The 16,997-nt window shown below is 48.0% G+C and overlaps 1 protein-coding gene and 1 long non-coding RNA gene across 2 annotated transcripts in view; both read left to right on the plus strand.

Annotated features, from left to right (window-relative positions):
* The window catches only part of SLC5A1 (solute carrier family 5 member 1), a 28,209-nt gene extending 22,634 nt beyond the window's left edge, over window positions 1–5,575 (plus strand). The window contains exon 15 of the mRNA XM_039321080.1: window positions 4,755–5,575. Within this exon, the coding sequence (XP_039177014.1) occupies window positions 4,755–4,966 (212 nt within the window). The 3' untranslated portion in view covers window positions 4,967–5,575. The remainder of the gene's footprint in view (window positions 1–4,754) is intronic.
* Window positions 5,576–8,450: 2,875 nt separating this feature from the next.
* Window positions 8,451–15,372, plus strand: LOC120297901. Its single transcript, XR_005553919.1, has 2 exons — window positions 8,451–8,788; window positions 12,684–15,372. It is a non-coding gene; the product is annotated as an uncharacterized LOC120297901 (long non-coding RNA).
* The last annotated feature ends 1,625 nt before the right edge of the window (window positions 15,373–16,997 follow it).

Genomic DNA, 16,997 nt, shown 5'->3' on the forward strand with positions numbered 1-16,997 from the left:
GCTATTAACAGATGACTTCTCAGCACATTCAGATAGTTGCCGGAAGATTTCCTTGGAGGAAATGAGGTCAGATGGAAAACCAACATATTTTGTATATCTTGGTTCTCTGACTTACTGCGTCAGAGAATCGTTCTGGTCACTAAACACGAAGGCGCTTTAGTGAAGGGATCAAAGGAGGGCCGTGATCAGCGGATTAGAACGGAAGTGAGATGAAGAGGCTGAAGAAAAGAAGCAGATTCAGTCTGAAGAAAAGGAGACTATAGCAGCCCTCTTCAAAGGTCAGATCAGGACTTCTTCTCTAGGCTGCAGTTCAAAAAAATGGACTAATGATCTTAAGTTATGGAAAACAGATTCTCGTGGAATGATAGAAAGAAATTTCCTCATAATAAGTAAGTAGGCAGGCTCAGCAGTGGGATCAAGGACCCAGAGGACCTAGCAGAGGACACCCCTTCCCTGGAGGTGTCTACATAGAGGCTGGACAGTCATCTGTCTGGAATGCTTTGATCTTTGAGGACCTCCTGGAGGTCCCAGGAGGCTGAAGAAAAGCAATGGTGACCCCACATTCAAGGGGAAAGAAAGAGAGAAAGGAAAGGACAGACCTGTCAACTTAGTTTCTGTACTGAGCGAGATCCTTGAACAGATAGTGAAGTGGTATGTTTGTGTGCTCTTGAATAGAGGCAACAATTAACAGGAATCTGCTTGGGTTGGTTGTGATATCCTCCTTCCTAAAATAGTAAAATGTGGACCATGTGATGTAGCAGTTAGAGCAGTGGTTCTCAACCTTTCTAATGCCGCAACCCCATAATACAGTTCCCCATGTTGTGGTGACCCCCAACCAGTTATACATCACCGGGTGCCAGGGGCGTGGCCAAAGAAAAGGGGAAAAAATGGCGGACAGCCTTGTTTGGCGACCCCCGTGAAATGGTCGTTCGACCCCAAATGGGGTCCCGACCCACAGGTTGAGAACCACTGAGTTAGATGGACTTCATTTGGATGATTGACGGCACCCAAAGAATGTTCAGGAATGGTCCCACTGCAGCTTTGGAGAAGGGCTGCAGAGCTCTGTCCTGGGCCTTGGACCGTCCAATTTTTTTTTCAGACATGTAGATGACACCAAGCGAGGAGAAATGGTTACGAGTGAGAGAAGAATATTTTTTAAAAAAACCTAGAGAGGCTGAAGTAGTGGGCTGAAATGAATTAGATGGCATTTAGCACAGAGACATGTAAAATTCTACAGTTGGGTACTTAAATGTAACATGATGCAGTGCAGTTGCTAAAAAGACAAACGTGGTCTTGGGATGCATTAACAGGTACATAACAGTTCAGAGCGTGGGAACCGATGGCTCCATTCTACTTTGTCTGGCTTAGACCCTGTTTGGAGTCTTGTGTCCAGTTCTGGGCATCCCAGTTCAAAAAGGACAGTGACAGATTAGGGCTGGTCCCTATGAGAGCCACCGAGGTGACGTCCCTCTGAAGCCCCATTGGGAGCACTCAAGGGCTCTGGGCATGTTTCGCCTGCAATGGTCCTCAACTTACAACCATGATTAGAACCAGAATTTCCATCATGAGTCATGGCAGTTGTAAGTCAAGTCAGACCCAGTTTTATGACCATTTTTACAGTGGTTGTTGTGAAATAAATTCAGCCTTCTCAGTGGGTGGCTATTGCCAGAAATTGGCAAAAAGGTCATAAATCATGATAACGTGACCACTGACCACTGTGACTGGTCCTAAATGAGAGCCGGTTGCCAAATGTTGGGATTGTGATCACCTGTCTGCCATGAGGGGTGTGAGAACCCTAAGTGCAGGTGCAGGTCATAAGTCTTTTTCCCAGGGCATTGTAACTTTGAACCATTGGTAAACAAAGAGTTGTTTACCCATAACTGCCTTCAAATAGCTCAAGAGTTGTCAGTTATCAGTTGTTAGACCTTGATGGGCGTAGGTGAGATCCGTCAACAAAGCAGTGAGTGAGGGGGGAATCCAAAAACCCCCACAAGCAGAAAGTTCACAGAAGAGGCTCTGACAAACTTCTCCCTAAGTCACACGGGTAGAAGAACGGAGAGGAGGGAGAAGAGCACAATCTGACTTGCAAGGTTCTTACTTAGGAGGTGAAGCTTCTAAAGAAAATGTATTAAAGAATGTTACAACTAGAAGTAAGAGGAATTGGACAATAGTGAGCTGTCTTTCACTGGCTGTGTTCAAATGAAGGCTAGACAATTATCAGTGATATTTCACAGAGAGAAGGAAATATTCTGGCTGATCTAAATGGAACAATAAAATCCTGCAGTTAGAAGGGAGATCTAGTCCAGCCTGTCCAGGACAGGAATCCTTTAGATCAGTGGTTCTCAACCTGTGGGTCGGGACCCCATTTGGGGTCGAACGACCATTTCACGGGGGTCACCAAACAACGCAGTCTGCCATTTTTTTCCCCTTTTCCTTAGCTGTGCTACTCCCTTTTATTCTATTGGCTTTTGAAAGCCAATAGAATAGACTCCCTTGAATAGAGTCTAATTCTATTGGCTTTCCAATTAGACACGGCCATTTTTAACTCTTTTCTTTAGTATTGTTTGCATTGGGGCCTTTAATAATAATAATAATAATAATAATAATAATAATAATAATAATAATAATAATATTCAGAATAGAGCTGGAAAGGACCTTGGAGGTCTTCTAACCCAGTGGTTCTCAACCTGTGGGTCGGGACCCCATTTGGGGTCGAACGACCATTTCACGGGGGTTGCCAAACAAGGCTGTCCGCCATTTTTCCCCCCCTTTGGCCACACCCCTGGCACCCGGTGATGTATAAGTGGTTGGGGGTCACCACAACATGGGGAACTGTATTATGGGGTCGCAGCATTAGAAAGGTTGAGAACCACTGTTATAACCCAACCCCTTGCTCAAGCAGGAGACCCCATACCATTTCAGACAGGTTGTTGTCTAGTCTTTTCTTAACCTCCAATGATGAAGCACCTACAACTTCTGGAGGCAAGCTGTTCCACTGGTTAATTGACCTCACTGTTAGGAAGTTTCTCCTTAATTCCAGGTTGCTTCTCTCCTTGATTAGTTTCCATCCATTGTTTCTTGTCCTGCCCTCTAGTGTTTTGGAGAATAAATTGACCCCCCCCCCTTTGTGGAGAAAGATTCTCCTTTCTGAGAGTCTCCCAACCTTCTTGAGGATTCCATTCCTTTAGAATCCTTCCTACTTTTTCCCTTAGTTGCTGAAATCAGATCTCTTGAAATGTAGAATAATAACCAGACAACTTTGGTTCTGCTTGCCTGCAGGGTGAATTCCAGGAAGACACGGTCATTCACTCTCACCATTCTCACCTTCCCACTCCATCATTTGTTCCCTGTTAGTAAGCATGAAGCCCAACATGGCTAGTTCTCTGGTCTTTGATTGTTGAAGTCCTCTACAGCAGAGGTCCCCAACCTTTTGGGCACCAGGGACCAGTTCCATGGAGAGAGGCTTTTCCACGGACCGGAGGGTGCGTGGTTTTGTGTGCTGCCTGCATCTTATGGTTGGGGTTTTGCTTGTTTGTGCAGACCGGTTGCTGGCATGCCACGGCCCAGTACTGCTCCACAGACTGGGGGTTGGGGACCCCTGCTGTACAGTCTACAAGACACAGTGAGAACCCGTAAAATCTCCCACTTGCTGCTTTGGTTGATTCCCAGTTGATGCTCAAGTAGTTGAAGTCCCCCCGACACAGTGATACGTTTCCTAGACACTCAAGGATCTGATCCTGCTTGGTTAGTGGCCTGTGAAGCATGGCCACCTGCATCATTTTTTGTTTTGCTTTTTTCTTTGATTTCCACTCAGACACTTTCGGCAAGATTTTCACCCTTGATGTCCTGAATTTCTTTACAGGTGTTGAAATTCTTCACATATAATATGACACCTTTTCCCCCCTCCCCTAGTTGGACTTTTTCTCTTGTCAGCAAATTATATCCTTCTAGTTTTATATTCCAATCACATGATACATTCCACCAACTTTTAGAAATAATAATAATAATGCCACCTTTCCTCCCTGTACTAAGGCTTTATGTTCTCCCTGTTTGTTTCTCGTTCTCTGATGTACAAAAAGCCTCTGACTCTCAGCACTGGCCTTCTTAGCTTTGCCTCCTGCATTTCCTGATATATTCTGGGCGCCCCTCCTCTCTTTATCTCAGGGTCTCTTACCTTTGGACAGAAACTTTGGCTGCCTTCTGATTTCTTTCCCACTCCAGGTTTAGTTTAGAGTCTGCCACATGACCCGAGTATAATGACATGTATGTGTTCTTGCCAGTCTTTGGGAGGTACAACATATCTCGTGGCTTGCGGAAGCCCTACCTGTAGAGGGCCCAGTTGTGGTCCAGGAATACAAAGTTTTCTTGGGTGCTCCGTCCCTGAGCCAACAGTTCAGCCCCCCCAAAAAAATCCTCCACTCCTTCTTTGGGCCAAGTCCTTTAATTGGAGGCATGGATGAAAATCCCACCTCTGCTCAAAACTCTTTTGCCTTTCTGCCTAACTCCTCGTGGTCTTTTGAGATTCTTTCCAGTCTCTTTTTTGGCATTGTTGTTTGTCTCAACGTAAAACAGGATGAATAATGGTCAGTAGATTCGATAACGGGACTCTTTCAACTCTATGGTACTAGACATATTGGGGCATATAAGCAAAATGTATGAGAATAAGGTGGTGGCACCTGAGGAGGATGTTCTGGGCATGGAAGGGTCAGTTTGGTTGCTTCATCTAATGCCCAGCAATGATGTTGTCCTTGCAGCCCCAGAGAAAGAGGTCAACTGTTGCAAGAAAGCCTACAACTGGTTCTGCGGCCTGGAGCAGACGGGCCCCAAGCTGAGCAAGGAAGAGCAGGAAGCCCTGCAGCACAAGCTGATGGACACCACAGAGGAGCCATTATGGAGGCGTGTGGTCAACATCAATGCCATCATCCTGCTGTCGGTGGCTGTCTTCTGCCACGGATTTTTTGCATAGGCCAAACGTTTTGTTTTATTTGAGAATGAAGTTCTTGATTGCTAAATTGCACTGTGACATCATAATCTGTAAGTTGCACCTTATTCAACTTGAAACTTATTTGTCAGAATCATTTAACTCATCAGGTTAACTGAAAATACGACCGTGAATGCTGTTGATTGGGAGGGGCCAGGAGGGTCTGCAGACTCTCCTCAAAGGGGATAGTCCTCAGTGTTTTTGTCCCTGTTTTTGGATTGTGTTACCAAAGTGTGTGAGTGCGTGTGTCAGAAATTCAGATTTCCAGTTGTTTTCCCCTTGTTTTTTTAAGTGTACCGGAAAAGTTCAGCTGCCTCAGTTGGCTGACTTTTATATTGTTTTGGAGGCAAACTCTTCTCATCTTGCCCCCCTTTATTTAAGACTCATGCAAAACTGTTTCTACCTGTATTAACTTTGGAACTGGAAGTATTTGAATTGAACTATTAATATCTAGTTCAGCTAGAATCAGCCTGAAGTGGTTTGAAGGTGGTTTGAAACTTTTTCCCTGGGACCACATATGCTGATGTTGTTATCATCCTTTGTAAATTGGATTTACTGTATAACTGTAAAATACATATATATTTTTAAAAATGACTGTGTCTTGTTGAAAAAAAAAAAACCAAAATGAAGCAAAACTCTTGCTTTGCCCGCTGACACCGAGGTATCTATTGCAAGGCTGCACACCAGTCATCCCCATCTCTTTCTGCCAGGGGCCATTTCAGTAACTGGGGGGAAAACAGGGAGCATGATGCAAAAGGGGGATAATTATCAGGATCTGGTTAGACTAGATGGAATAGATAACCTTTATTGTCATTTTTTTACTGTGGGCATATTGGCACACATTAAAAATGAAATTTTGTTGCTTGCTCTCAAAAGTGTACATATACATAACTCACATTTAAACATGCTATATACAACATATGTATAAGCCTACGCCCTTACATATAACTAACATATAAATATTAATCACTGTCCATCTTGAATACAGAGCAGAAAGAGGAAGTTCTGGTTGGTGCTAAGATTGCCTTGGAGAACACAGCTTTCGACTTAGGAGCCAGCTGGGTGTAGGGGGGTGTCTGGAATCAAGAGCCTTCTCAACCACAACCTAACCTCAACCTTCTGAGAGGAAGAGTTGGACCCACAAGCAAAAGCTGGTAGGCTGACTAAGTAGCTGCCTTTGCAGGACCATGGAGAGCTCCCAATGTAGATCACTGCAGAGAGCTCCACGCTTCTCTCTGTCCGAATCTCCTTGAAGGAACCAATAGGCGAGAATATTTGGAATTAAGGGTTGAAATGAGGGGTCCTTGGCGCTCTCCGAGGTTGGTGGTTTTGTGGCAGACATTTCATGACCCAGCTAGGTAATATTATCAGCGCTGAATTGGGTAATGAAACATCTTTAAGAAAGCCACCAAGCCCAAAAGACTTCACAGCACCAGTCAGTTCTCTCAGGGTCCAGAGCCAGCCAGAGGCCCATAAACAGAAGTGACTCCTGGACTGAGCTAGAGCCATCATGGCAAGCAACCACTGACAGCTTTTCCATGCCTTTGAGCCACTTTTCAAAGCTATTCGTTTAATTTGTGGTTATGGGCTTCACAGGTTCACTGCATGGGCTCTGGGGAAGATATTGTTGTACCTGTAAGGAACAACGGCTGGCAGCCCCTTTCAGGCTGAAGATGCCCTTGCACAGACTGATGTGTCATGGCTCCCCTCAGAAGGAGCTTTTAATGTGTGTGTGTGTGTGTGTGTGTGTGTGTGTGTACATAATAGTACTTGTTTATGTTCAGTCCCTTGGAAATGATGCCAACATACAGGGGTCTGCCATTTGCCGTAATGAAAGGGAGAGACTCGGATGCCACTCCTTTGGGCTGTGCTGATCTTGCTCCAGAGAACTCAGCCTGCGGGAGGGACCCCCTTCCCCGAGCCAAGCTCCCAAAATGTAAGGAAGAGGCCCATGGAAACCTTTCACCTGCTGCCCCCTCGGAGTCCCCCTGCTCAGAAAATGCCCCACTGACACCCCAGCAGCAGGAGGGTGCCTGGTCCAGGGAGACTAAAGGCCAAGCTCTGGGCAAGACCCACCCCTTGCCATGCTCTGGAGAGCCCCTGCCCCAGGAGCCCTGGTGGGCTTGCCCCCCTGAGGTCCTGTTTCCCCAGATGGCCATGTATGCGTTGTACACTGAGTCTTCTTGCTAAAGGATGGGCGCCTTGCTCTTGAAGCTGCTCAATGCCAGCTCCACTAATCGCAGCGTGATGTGGGCTGCTTCAGGGAGCAGAAGAGGCAGCGTCGCAGCACAGGCTGCTGGGTGTCACTGCAGGCCCAGCAGGGCTTGGCCAGCTGCAGGGAAATGCGGGATGAGCCCATTTTAAGAACCTTTGATTTAATTGCCGGGGTCAAAAGTGTCAGGTGCCGAAAGATTAATTGCTGCATTTTCCTCTTGACAAGACAACCCCCCCCCAGCTCACCTATCAGGGTTTCAGGGTGACTAAGTTGTTTGCTGTTCAAAGTCCTCGATAAACCCAGATGAAAAATGACAGCTGCTTCAAATTTGTTGTTTCCAGTCTTCTCTCAGAGGAAAACACGGAAGTTAGACAAGAATGCCAACTTGGCCAGAGAGACCCATAAGGGGACTAGTGTTGGGGGCAGCCCCCTTCAGAAGGAGGGCTCCCTCTTGGACGCCCCTGCAGAGCCTGAAGTGAAACCAGGAGGGACCCCACCGTGGCTGCCCCTCTTCTCCAGGATGGAGCCCTAAGGGTGGGGAGCAGACCCCAACCCTCCTGGGAAAGGCCAGACAGCATCTGGAAGGCCAAGAGCCCCCAGGGAACCATTTTAATTGTCCCAGACTTCTTTAGGGGGAAAAGTTCCAGGAAGGCCAGGAAATCCGAAGGCGGGCCCTTAAGGGCCCCAGAGGGAAGCAGGCAGGAGCGAAGCCCACCAAGCCCTCAGTACTGAAGGACAGGGGGGCACATTGGAGGGGAAGGAGACCGGGGGGGCCCTTCCCATCCATGGTCTTGGGCAGGTTCGCATCTTTATCAACTGCACCACAAGTGGCTGGGATCACACAATGTTCCAGCACCAAGCACAATTTACGAATTGCAACAAATGGTGAGCAGCAGCAGCAGCATTTGCTGGGGGGGAGGAGGAAGGCAAGATGGAGGGGGTGGGTTGGAAAATGCCCGCCTTCCTTTGCAAGGCCACATCTGCCCCCCCCCCAGTTCTTTAGAGCCCCCCTCCCAATAACTGGGCTCTGTGACACGTTAAACCGGTTGTCGTGATCGTTGTCGCTGTTGAGTTCATTGCCTACAAGTGGCTCTCCTCTTTCAACGCGGGGCTTGAGGGGGGAGTGCAGCTTTGCAATAGGGAGTCTGGCAGGGCGGGAGACCCGAGCCGAGCCGAGCCGAGCCGCTAGGCGGGCAGGCCGACGGGTGGGTGGGAGGGGCTGGCGTCCTCCCCGCCCCTCCGGGTTCGGCGCTCGTCAACACGCGCCCCTCCTGCGAGTGAAACCCGGAGGGAGCCCTCCCAGCTCGGGGCAGGGCGAGTGGATCCCCTCTTCTTCCTCGTTCTCCTCCTCCTCCTCCTCCTCCTCTGCCTCCCTCTGCCTCTTCCTCTCCTCCTCCTCCTCCTCCCCTGCTTTCCTCCTCTGCCTCTCGGCCCGGCAGCCGCGTTCCTGCACCAGCCGCGGGGAGATCGCACCAAGCCTGCGGGCGGCAGCCGGCCGGCCGAGACTCTCTCTGCGCGCCCCGCTTGGCCGCGGCTCTGCTGCCTGCTGCTCCTGCTCCCGCGGCCGGGCAGCGCCACCTGGACCCGCGCAGGTAAGAGGCGAGCCTTTGCCCCCCCCCCCGTCCTGACGGGGCACCCGCATTCAAGGCCGGCCCTGGGAGCGAGGAGGAGCGGGCCGAGCGAAGCCGCGGTGCAGGAGCTACAGGTGTGATGCTCCTGAAGGAGGAGGCTCCGTTTTTAGCGCCGGCAGAATTGCTGCCCTGATTTCTTTGCAGCTGGGCTCGTGGCGGAACCGGTGGAGCGAGGCTGCCTTTCCAACCCCGTTCTCACGACCCGTTGGTCTCCGAGCGAGCCGACTGCGTGCCAGGCCAGCGTGTTGCGAGAATGCAGCCTGCGAGAAAGGGGTGTTATAAATCGGGATTCAGTTAACCCTGTAGGAGTGCTGTGTTTAGGGGAACCGGAGTTTGGATTGCCCAAAATCTTGCATCTCAGTTTATGGAAGAAGCCACCTGCCTTTTGTGGGGGTGCCTGCGTGGGCTGGGGAGTCCGCATTACAACCAAAACAAGTCAACAAACTATCATTATGGCATATCAGGCTGCCTGATTCCAGATGTAATGCAGAACTAAGGAGTCTGCGGCCTTATTTTTCAAGCAAGATCTAGTTGCAGTGAGTTCCATGGGTTCAGGATGTTTTGTATGGCTTGGGTCAGTGGTGGCGAACCTATGGCACGCGTGCCAGAGGCTCTCTGTGGGCACATGTGCTGTTGCCCCAGCCTCATCTCCCTCCATGACCCCCTCCTCACCAGCAGCCCCCCTGGAGGAGAGTCGCCCCTGAGCGTGGCCCACGCGGAGCAGCGCAGCCAAGGACATGGCAGCCAGGCAGCGTAGACAAGACTCTGCCCTCATGCCCCATCCTGCACAGTTGATGCTGCGGGGCGTGGGCAGAGGGCATGGCCGTGGCGCTGCTGGGCTGCCTGAGCGATCTGCGGCGGGCCCTGGAGGTGGTGCGAGGCCCTGCGGGGAGGCAGGGTGGGTTACGGGGTAGGGGCGAAGCAGGGGGCAGGGGTGGAGTGGGGGTGGGGCCAGTTTTTGGGCACTCGGTCTCTAAAAGGTTCGTCATCACTGGCCCGGGTGTTTGCTGGTTCTGAATTCCCACATTGACAACCTACATCTTTCCCCCAGTGGCTAACCAAGGTGGTGCAGCAGTTAGAGTGCAGTACTGCAGGCCACTTTAGCTGACTGTGTTCAGCAGGTCAGCGGTTCAAATCTCACCGGCTCAAGGTTGACTCAGCCTTCCATCCTTCCGGGGTAGGTAAAATGAGGACCCAGATTGTTGGGGGCAATGTAAATATATATATACATTGCTTACTGGTGTACACCGCTTAGAGAGTGCTTGCACTTAAAGCGGTATATAAGTCTCATAAATAAATAAATAAATAACCTCTGCAGTTTAATCTTGTGTCTAAGGGTGGACCTGCTTTGGTTCCGAGTCTTTTGCCTGTTGGGTGGAGCAGTCGGTTTAATTTTCTAGTGACAAGCAGGTTTTGCTAGGCTAATTAAACACTTTTTTTTGATTTCCCACCTGAACTTTGTGTGAACTCCTGGACTGACAGTACACGGCTGTTCTTTCTCCCCTGAGTGTTTGAGAGAAACACAGCTGTGCAAATGCATTGACACTTATTTGTGCTTCCCTACACAGAATATTTTCCGGATGAAAAGTGTCAGACCTGCCGCAGCTAGGGCCTTAGGAAAGAAAGATCCTGACTCCATTTGGCTGAAGTGATAGGCTCTTTTACTAAGGAATAGTGGTTGCCGCAAAAGCAAGGCTAAGTCTAAGGTTACCACGCAAAGTTCCAAGTTTTTCCCCTGTTCGTGGTCCTCCCCCGACTGGACTATCAGTGTCCAATGGCATCACGTTTCGATTTTGAATCCAGAGACCGTGTCTTTTCCCCTTCTAAATTAGTTCCTAGTACTGTTCCTATCCTTCACAATATGCCCCTTTAAAAAAAAAACAACCCTCTCTCTCCCCCCCAGTCATAATTAGGGGACATGGGATCGTAATTCAAAAGAACTACCGATAATCTCCCAAGACCACGACTTGTTTCTTTACATTGTAGAACATAAACTTTATTACACTACATTAAACCAGCTCCTCAGCAACATATAAGACACACATTATCATATTCAGTATGTTAACATGTAGGAAAGATCATATATACTCCTCAAGCAAGAATGTACACATTTAATTTTCCCCACGTTTCTGTTTTGTAAGACAGATATCAGAATAGATTAAAATATATTAAAAATAATCACGATACTCTGAACAACATGGGCCATAACAAACCTATCAAAAGTGCTACTTGAAAAACTATTTGATATGCCAGTCTAAAAATGTCTTTAAAAGGTATTTAGTCCATGATTGTATTTACATCCGGCTTCCCTCTTAAGTCCTTGCTCTGCCGCCTCATCCTGGAGGCGAGGAGGGGATGCCGACGATATACAATCTCAGCAGGTCCCAGGGCAAAAAGGTCATCCTGGGTGTAAAGCAATCAGCAGATTCCGAGCAGTGGCCTTCAGGATCTGCCCCATTTGAAAAAGAAGCCCTTGTGGCACCCTTGAGGTAGGGAGTTCCATCTCCTCCGTGGGAATATTTGCAAGTGGGCGCAGGGCTCCATCAGGAGATGGAGATTACGCCCTTCCAGGTTTCTGCAATCCCAGTTTTTGAATATCGTCTCTGTGGAGGAGGCCTCAGGCTTCGGCCAGTTGCATTGAGACGAGGAACCGCTCGGTTGAGGCCGGGAGGCTTCCGGGGAGAAGCTCCTGACAGAAGGTGTCCCTGTGTCCATATCGCAGCTGTTTTCCAGCCTTGGCAGCTTTAGAATCATCATCTTCCGACCGGGCTCTGGATGCTGACTCTCTCTGCATACCTGCTTCCATATGATTAATTTTGCCCCTTAGAAAGTTGAATTTGATGTTCTGGCCCTCATACAGGTTCTGCAGGAGTCCCATTTGCCCTTCTAAATGTTGCACAATGGCCTCCTGGACTTCCTCCACTTCTTTCAGTCCGTTTTCTGGGCTCTCCTGCTGCCCCTGCCAGGGGGGGTCTCCTCTCCCTCTGAGAAGGGTCACCAGACCTTGAGGCTGGTGACCCTTCCACAACCACAGGCTGAGGCCCATCAGCTGGAGAACCGTGTGCTCCAGCCACCACTGCAGCTCCGCGGGCGTTCCTGGCCCGGCTCCGTCGAGCAGGGAGGGTGAGGGCCCCAGGGATGAGGTGGCGGGGGGGTGCTCTGGTGCATGGTCCACTCTCCGAAGAGTTCACTTGTAGGGCTGGCGCTGTCCCCTGTACCGGGCCATTTCTGAGCTGGCCGGACAGCAGCTCAGACAGTCTAGCAGCCAAATCTGGAAGGGTGGTGTGCAGCTGGCAGGGCGGGCAGGGGTGAGGGGCTTGTGGGCAGGGGCTTGCCGGACCGGGAGATGGCATGCAGGTATGGTGGGCTGCACAAGCATTGGCTGGCGGGGGATGAGAGGTAGGGAGCAGCTGGCCAGACAGCGGCTCAGACAGTCTAGCGGCCGAGGCTGGAAGGGCAGTGTGCAGCTGGCGGGGTGGCCAGGTGTGGGGAGCAGTGCAAGGTGGGAAATTTAGAGTGTAATACAGGGAGGCCTTTTGAACATACTAAGAATTCTTTGTGAGTCAGTGATGAGTCTGGTGCTCCAAATTCATCTGCCAGCATATCTACTTTCTATGGAGTAGATGAGATTAGGTCTCAGGTTTTTTTTTTTTTAATTAGACTGTATCTTAGCCATACAGGGTTTGTTCAGTTGGAAATGAAGATGTCTCGCATTACATAGTGCCCTTGTTTGCTGTCTTGAGTTTTCTCTTTATTTTTACTTATTCACTGATCCACACCAAATTGAAGATCGTGCTCAGTATTCTTGTATGGAACAGTTGTTTGCCATGATGTTTTCCTTGCTAAATATTTGCAGGAAGCTGTGCCTGTTGGATGGGGCCAGCCTGGGTCTACGTGAAAGCGTACACAAGACTTTTTCAAGTGCTACTGTCCAGCTACACCAGTGTTTCAGTCCAGAACCTGGCTTCACCATTCCATACTGAAGGCTGCATCTGACTCTGTTTGGACCACTCAAGCTGTGACAGACGTCTTGGGTCTACGGTTGCTGTTTAATAGAACGAAATGGCTGGACAGAAGTTTGTATTATGTTTTTCTTTTCAGGACATTGTGTGTTGTGGAGGACTTTCTCTCTGAACTGTGCTATTTGAGAGAACCTTGGACTGACACCTGAAACCTTAGGAACCGTGAACAATCCAGAAAGTACCCTCTACGAATTAAATTAAAGAAGTCACAGCTAATGCTAGAATCTTGACATTTTTGGCTAAGTTGGGGTTTCTTAATTGCACTTGGAATTCTAATTCTCTACTGTTTTAGGAAAGAAATACCTTGTGTGTTTGGAAGAAAGAAGAGCCATCGGTTCATGATGTGTGTCTTTTGTGATTGTAATTGCATCACTGATTGTTGTTGCTGTTATCACTGTGTTAACTGTTGGCCTTATCATAGTTAATATTCCTTGCTTAGAGAAAGATGGGGATATTACTGTTGCTATTGTGTGGCCTACTTCTCAATCCAATCCTGACACTTCCAACGGATTCCAAAACGTGATGTAAATGCAACTCAAAAGTTAAAGGTAAGATACCAATTTCTCGAGTTTTCAGTCAACAATTAGTTAATAGTTGGAGGAAACAGTGGCCTCCTCAGAGTATATATTAATATATACTGCTACTCAGGGCTTTTTTTCTCATAGAACGCTCAGAACGGAGTTCCGGCACCTTTTGGATGGAACCTTGTAGGGTAGGCAAGGCGGGTTGTATGACGTGTGTGAGTTCCGGCACTTTTTTTTTTTTTTTAGAAAAAAAGCACTCCTGCTATTAGATTGCATCCATAGCATGAAGTGATTATTGCTACCAGCAGTAAATTGAAGCAGCAGGTTAAGGTCTGCATTTGGATGAAGGGTAGAGATCACAATAAATTAAAAATGCTTTGCAAGCCACTCCTGTTCCTTCTGCCATACCTGCTACTGATGTTATAGAGGAAACTTAACCACTGGAGACGGCTGGTGTGGAAATACTGTAGTCAATGTCACCATGACTCCAGACACCTTTAATAAGATTAATGTTCAAAGTGTCACCAGAAGTTTGTTTCAATCATCCTAGAATAAATCTTTGTATGAGGCTTATCTGAATTTGACTAGAGATGATCTGCAACGTCAGTGGTTCCATGCTTTGGAGGTTGTGAACAATGCCAGGATGCAGGATCAGAAAGGCACAACGGTGTTGCTAATACCTAGTGCTGGAAATAACATTCATTATTGTTGTGAAAACAAATGTTTCCAATATATGAACACGAGAATTGGATGGTGTTACCTTGCTAAGTTGATGCCGGTAATGGAGGTGCAGGATGAGACACGTGTATTCAGACCAGAACATCCCAGGTATTTGTTAAATAGAAGAAGAAGAAAAAGATAACTTGTTTGAAGTTGAGGACAGATGGTGGACTTTAGCCCCTTCATTTACAGGATGAGGATGGGAAATGATGAAAAGAATAAATAATTACACCAATATTATGGGTGAAATAATAAACATAATTCAAAGTGATATAATGTTGCTAAGTGAAGAATTAAAAATAACAATTTTAACAATCTTAACCTTGTTAAGACAACAGTTAGAAATAGAGAGTTTAGCAATTGCTGTGAGTGGACTATGTGCAGAGCGAATTGATTATAGTTGTTGCACTTGGATACATAATACTAGTGAAGAAGTACCTGATTATTCTGAACTAATCGAGAAACATCATGAACAAGTAAATAAATTACAAGAAACGGCTGGGGCCATAAGGACGGATGGTTGGAATCCCTTGAAAGGACTCAGTGAGTGGATCCCTAACTTGGCCGGATGGGTACAACAATTAATAATGTTGAGAACTTTAATATTGATAACTGGAATGATGGTTTGTTGTTGTATGCAGCTTGGACCAATGATGATGATTTGTTGTAAAGGTAGCCTGGTTGGATGAGAGTGAAGAGGTTGGAAGAATGTAGCAACAAATTGAGAAATGTGAGTATAAAAATCAATATTGTTTGTGAAAAGAAAAAGGAGGGATTGTGGGGAAAAGGGTCTATTGTTTTTACAGAAATTGCAGAAGACATGCTGGCCTGTGAAGCAAACACATTGTCTATATTTTAATCTGATGAGCAAAGTTGAAGCTTGAGAGTTTTATCTAGGAAGGTCTCTGCTTCACTGAAAACTGGTCTTAACCATAATTTACTGATACGATAGCAACTTTAGAGACAACACCTAGGAACTAACAGTCATAAAAGATAATTTGTAAACAAGGGCAGGGGGCAATCAAATTAGAGGAGTGGGGATGTAATCAGGGGTGGAGATAATGTATTCCCTTTAGGAGCTGTGGAGAGGTTGTGATGACATAATTACAGCATGATTACTAAGCCAATGAGGAGAAGTGGGAGGTAAATTTATAACAGCAATGGAGAATATAAAGAATGAATATTGAAGATTTAAGGTGTGTCCACTGTGTGCTTGCATGCACAAGGAGCACCCCCTTTGCAAAGGACTACAAATAAATTACCATTGTTTCTCTTGGAAGTTTTGGCTGGTGATTGTTTATTTCAAGTAGACAACGAATCCCACACCTCCCTCCCTCCCTTCTTGCCCACTGGAGCCCCAGGATTGGGCCGCCTTCCCCCTGCCCCCCCCCCCCGCATTCACATGTCATCTAAGTCCCTGTGCAGCGATGGGATTCGGGGATGAGTTGGGGGGAGCGGGTGGGCTGTGAACCAGCCCTTGTTTGGGGCGCTGCGGGTCCTGGGAACCCAGGTGCAAAGGTGGCGTGAGCGTCACTGGGGAGATGCCGGTCCAGTTCCTTGTCCCAAAGAGGCAACTGGACTTTCTGGTTTTTCTCTGAAGACGTTTCGCTTCTCATGCATTACAGCCAAAACAAATCAAGAAACGGTCATTATGGCATATGGGCTGCCTAAATCCAGCTGTAGTACAGAACTCAAGGAATCTCTGCTGTATTTTAAAGCAAAATCTAGCTGCAGTCAGTTCCATGGGCTCAGGATGCTTTGTATGGCCTGGGTGTTTGCTAGTTCTGAATTCCAACGTTCAGCATGCTTTTGTATCCACAGTCGGGACAAAGAGTATGAAATCTGCATGCCTAACCTTTCCTTAGGGCTGTGTTTCTCAGCCTTGGACAGTTCTAAGGGGTGTGCCCTTCAGCTGGGCTGCCTGGGGAATTCTGGGAAGTGGGAAAAAACGTGCGGATTCTGCTGATCCAGGAACAAAGCAGCCATAGCTGTGCTGGACCCTGAACAGCTGAACCTGTGTTGAGCTGATGCTCGGGCTGAACTGGGCTGGGCTGCCGCAAACAGGGTGCTAGGAACCCCTTTCACAGGGTCCTCAGGACCAGCCCTCCTCGCTTGGCTGGTGTGACAGGGAGGGTCTTTCCAGCTTGAGAGTGACCCCACATCTTGGGTCTGGGGCCAGCGTTTTGCAAGCCAGATGATAGTTTGATCTGGAGCAATCTCTCAACCTACAAGGAGCCCATCTGAAGATCAACCAGAACCTTCTCCTGGACTTCCTGTCTCAAAACAGCAGGACGCCGAGCCTGCAACTTTTGGTGGGTGTTGGAAGCCTGGCCAAGATGGGTCTAGGGGCCTGGTTTGGGGGCTTCCTGCTAGCCTCCCTTGACTTTCCCAAGCCAGCCAGCCAGCCACCGTCTTCTGCTTCATCAAGGCTCAGAGAAGCTGCTTGGCTGGTGGAACACTGGATTTTTTTTCTTTACTCCCCCAACACAGTAAACCAGGCTACATCCAAGGGCATTGCTGACAACATGAGTTGTGACGGTAAGCCATGTATATGTATACATTTGAAGTAGACTGTGATGTTTCTCTGTATGTATGTGGGTATGAGCTCCACTAAGTCCATAGCATCTCCCCAGTGTACTAAGCATTTTGTTTGTTTCCCATCATGCACTGGGGTAGAAACACTGGTGCTCCCTTTGATGTACTTCTCTGCCAGTCTCTAAACCCTGCCTCCCCCTTTTGTCCCCCCCCCCACTCTTTTGCTTCCCCATTTGTCCTCTGGACTGTTGGCTCCGGTCCTTGATGGCATATTTGCTCCTGGAGAACATTAGTCCACCTCCTGCCTGGGATAAGAATCCATTAAATACCATTTTAGTCCATACGACAGTCTCCCTGACAGATGGCCAT

This window comes from Crotalus tigris, unplaced genomic scaffold (assembly GCF_016545835.1).
Source record: "Crotalus tigris isolate CLP2741 ecotype Arizona unplaced genomic scaffold, ASM1654583v1 scf7180000023720.1715460, whole genome shotgun sequence".
Classification (NCBI taxonomy): domain Eukaryota; kingdom Metazoa; phylum Chordata; class Lepidosauria; order Squamata; family Viperidae; genus Crotalus; species Crotalus tigris.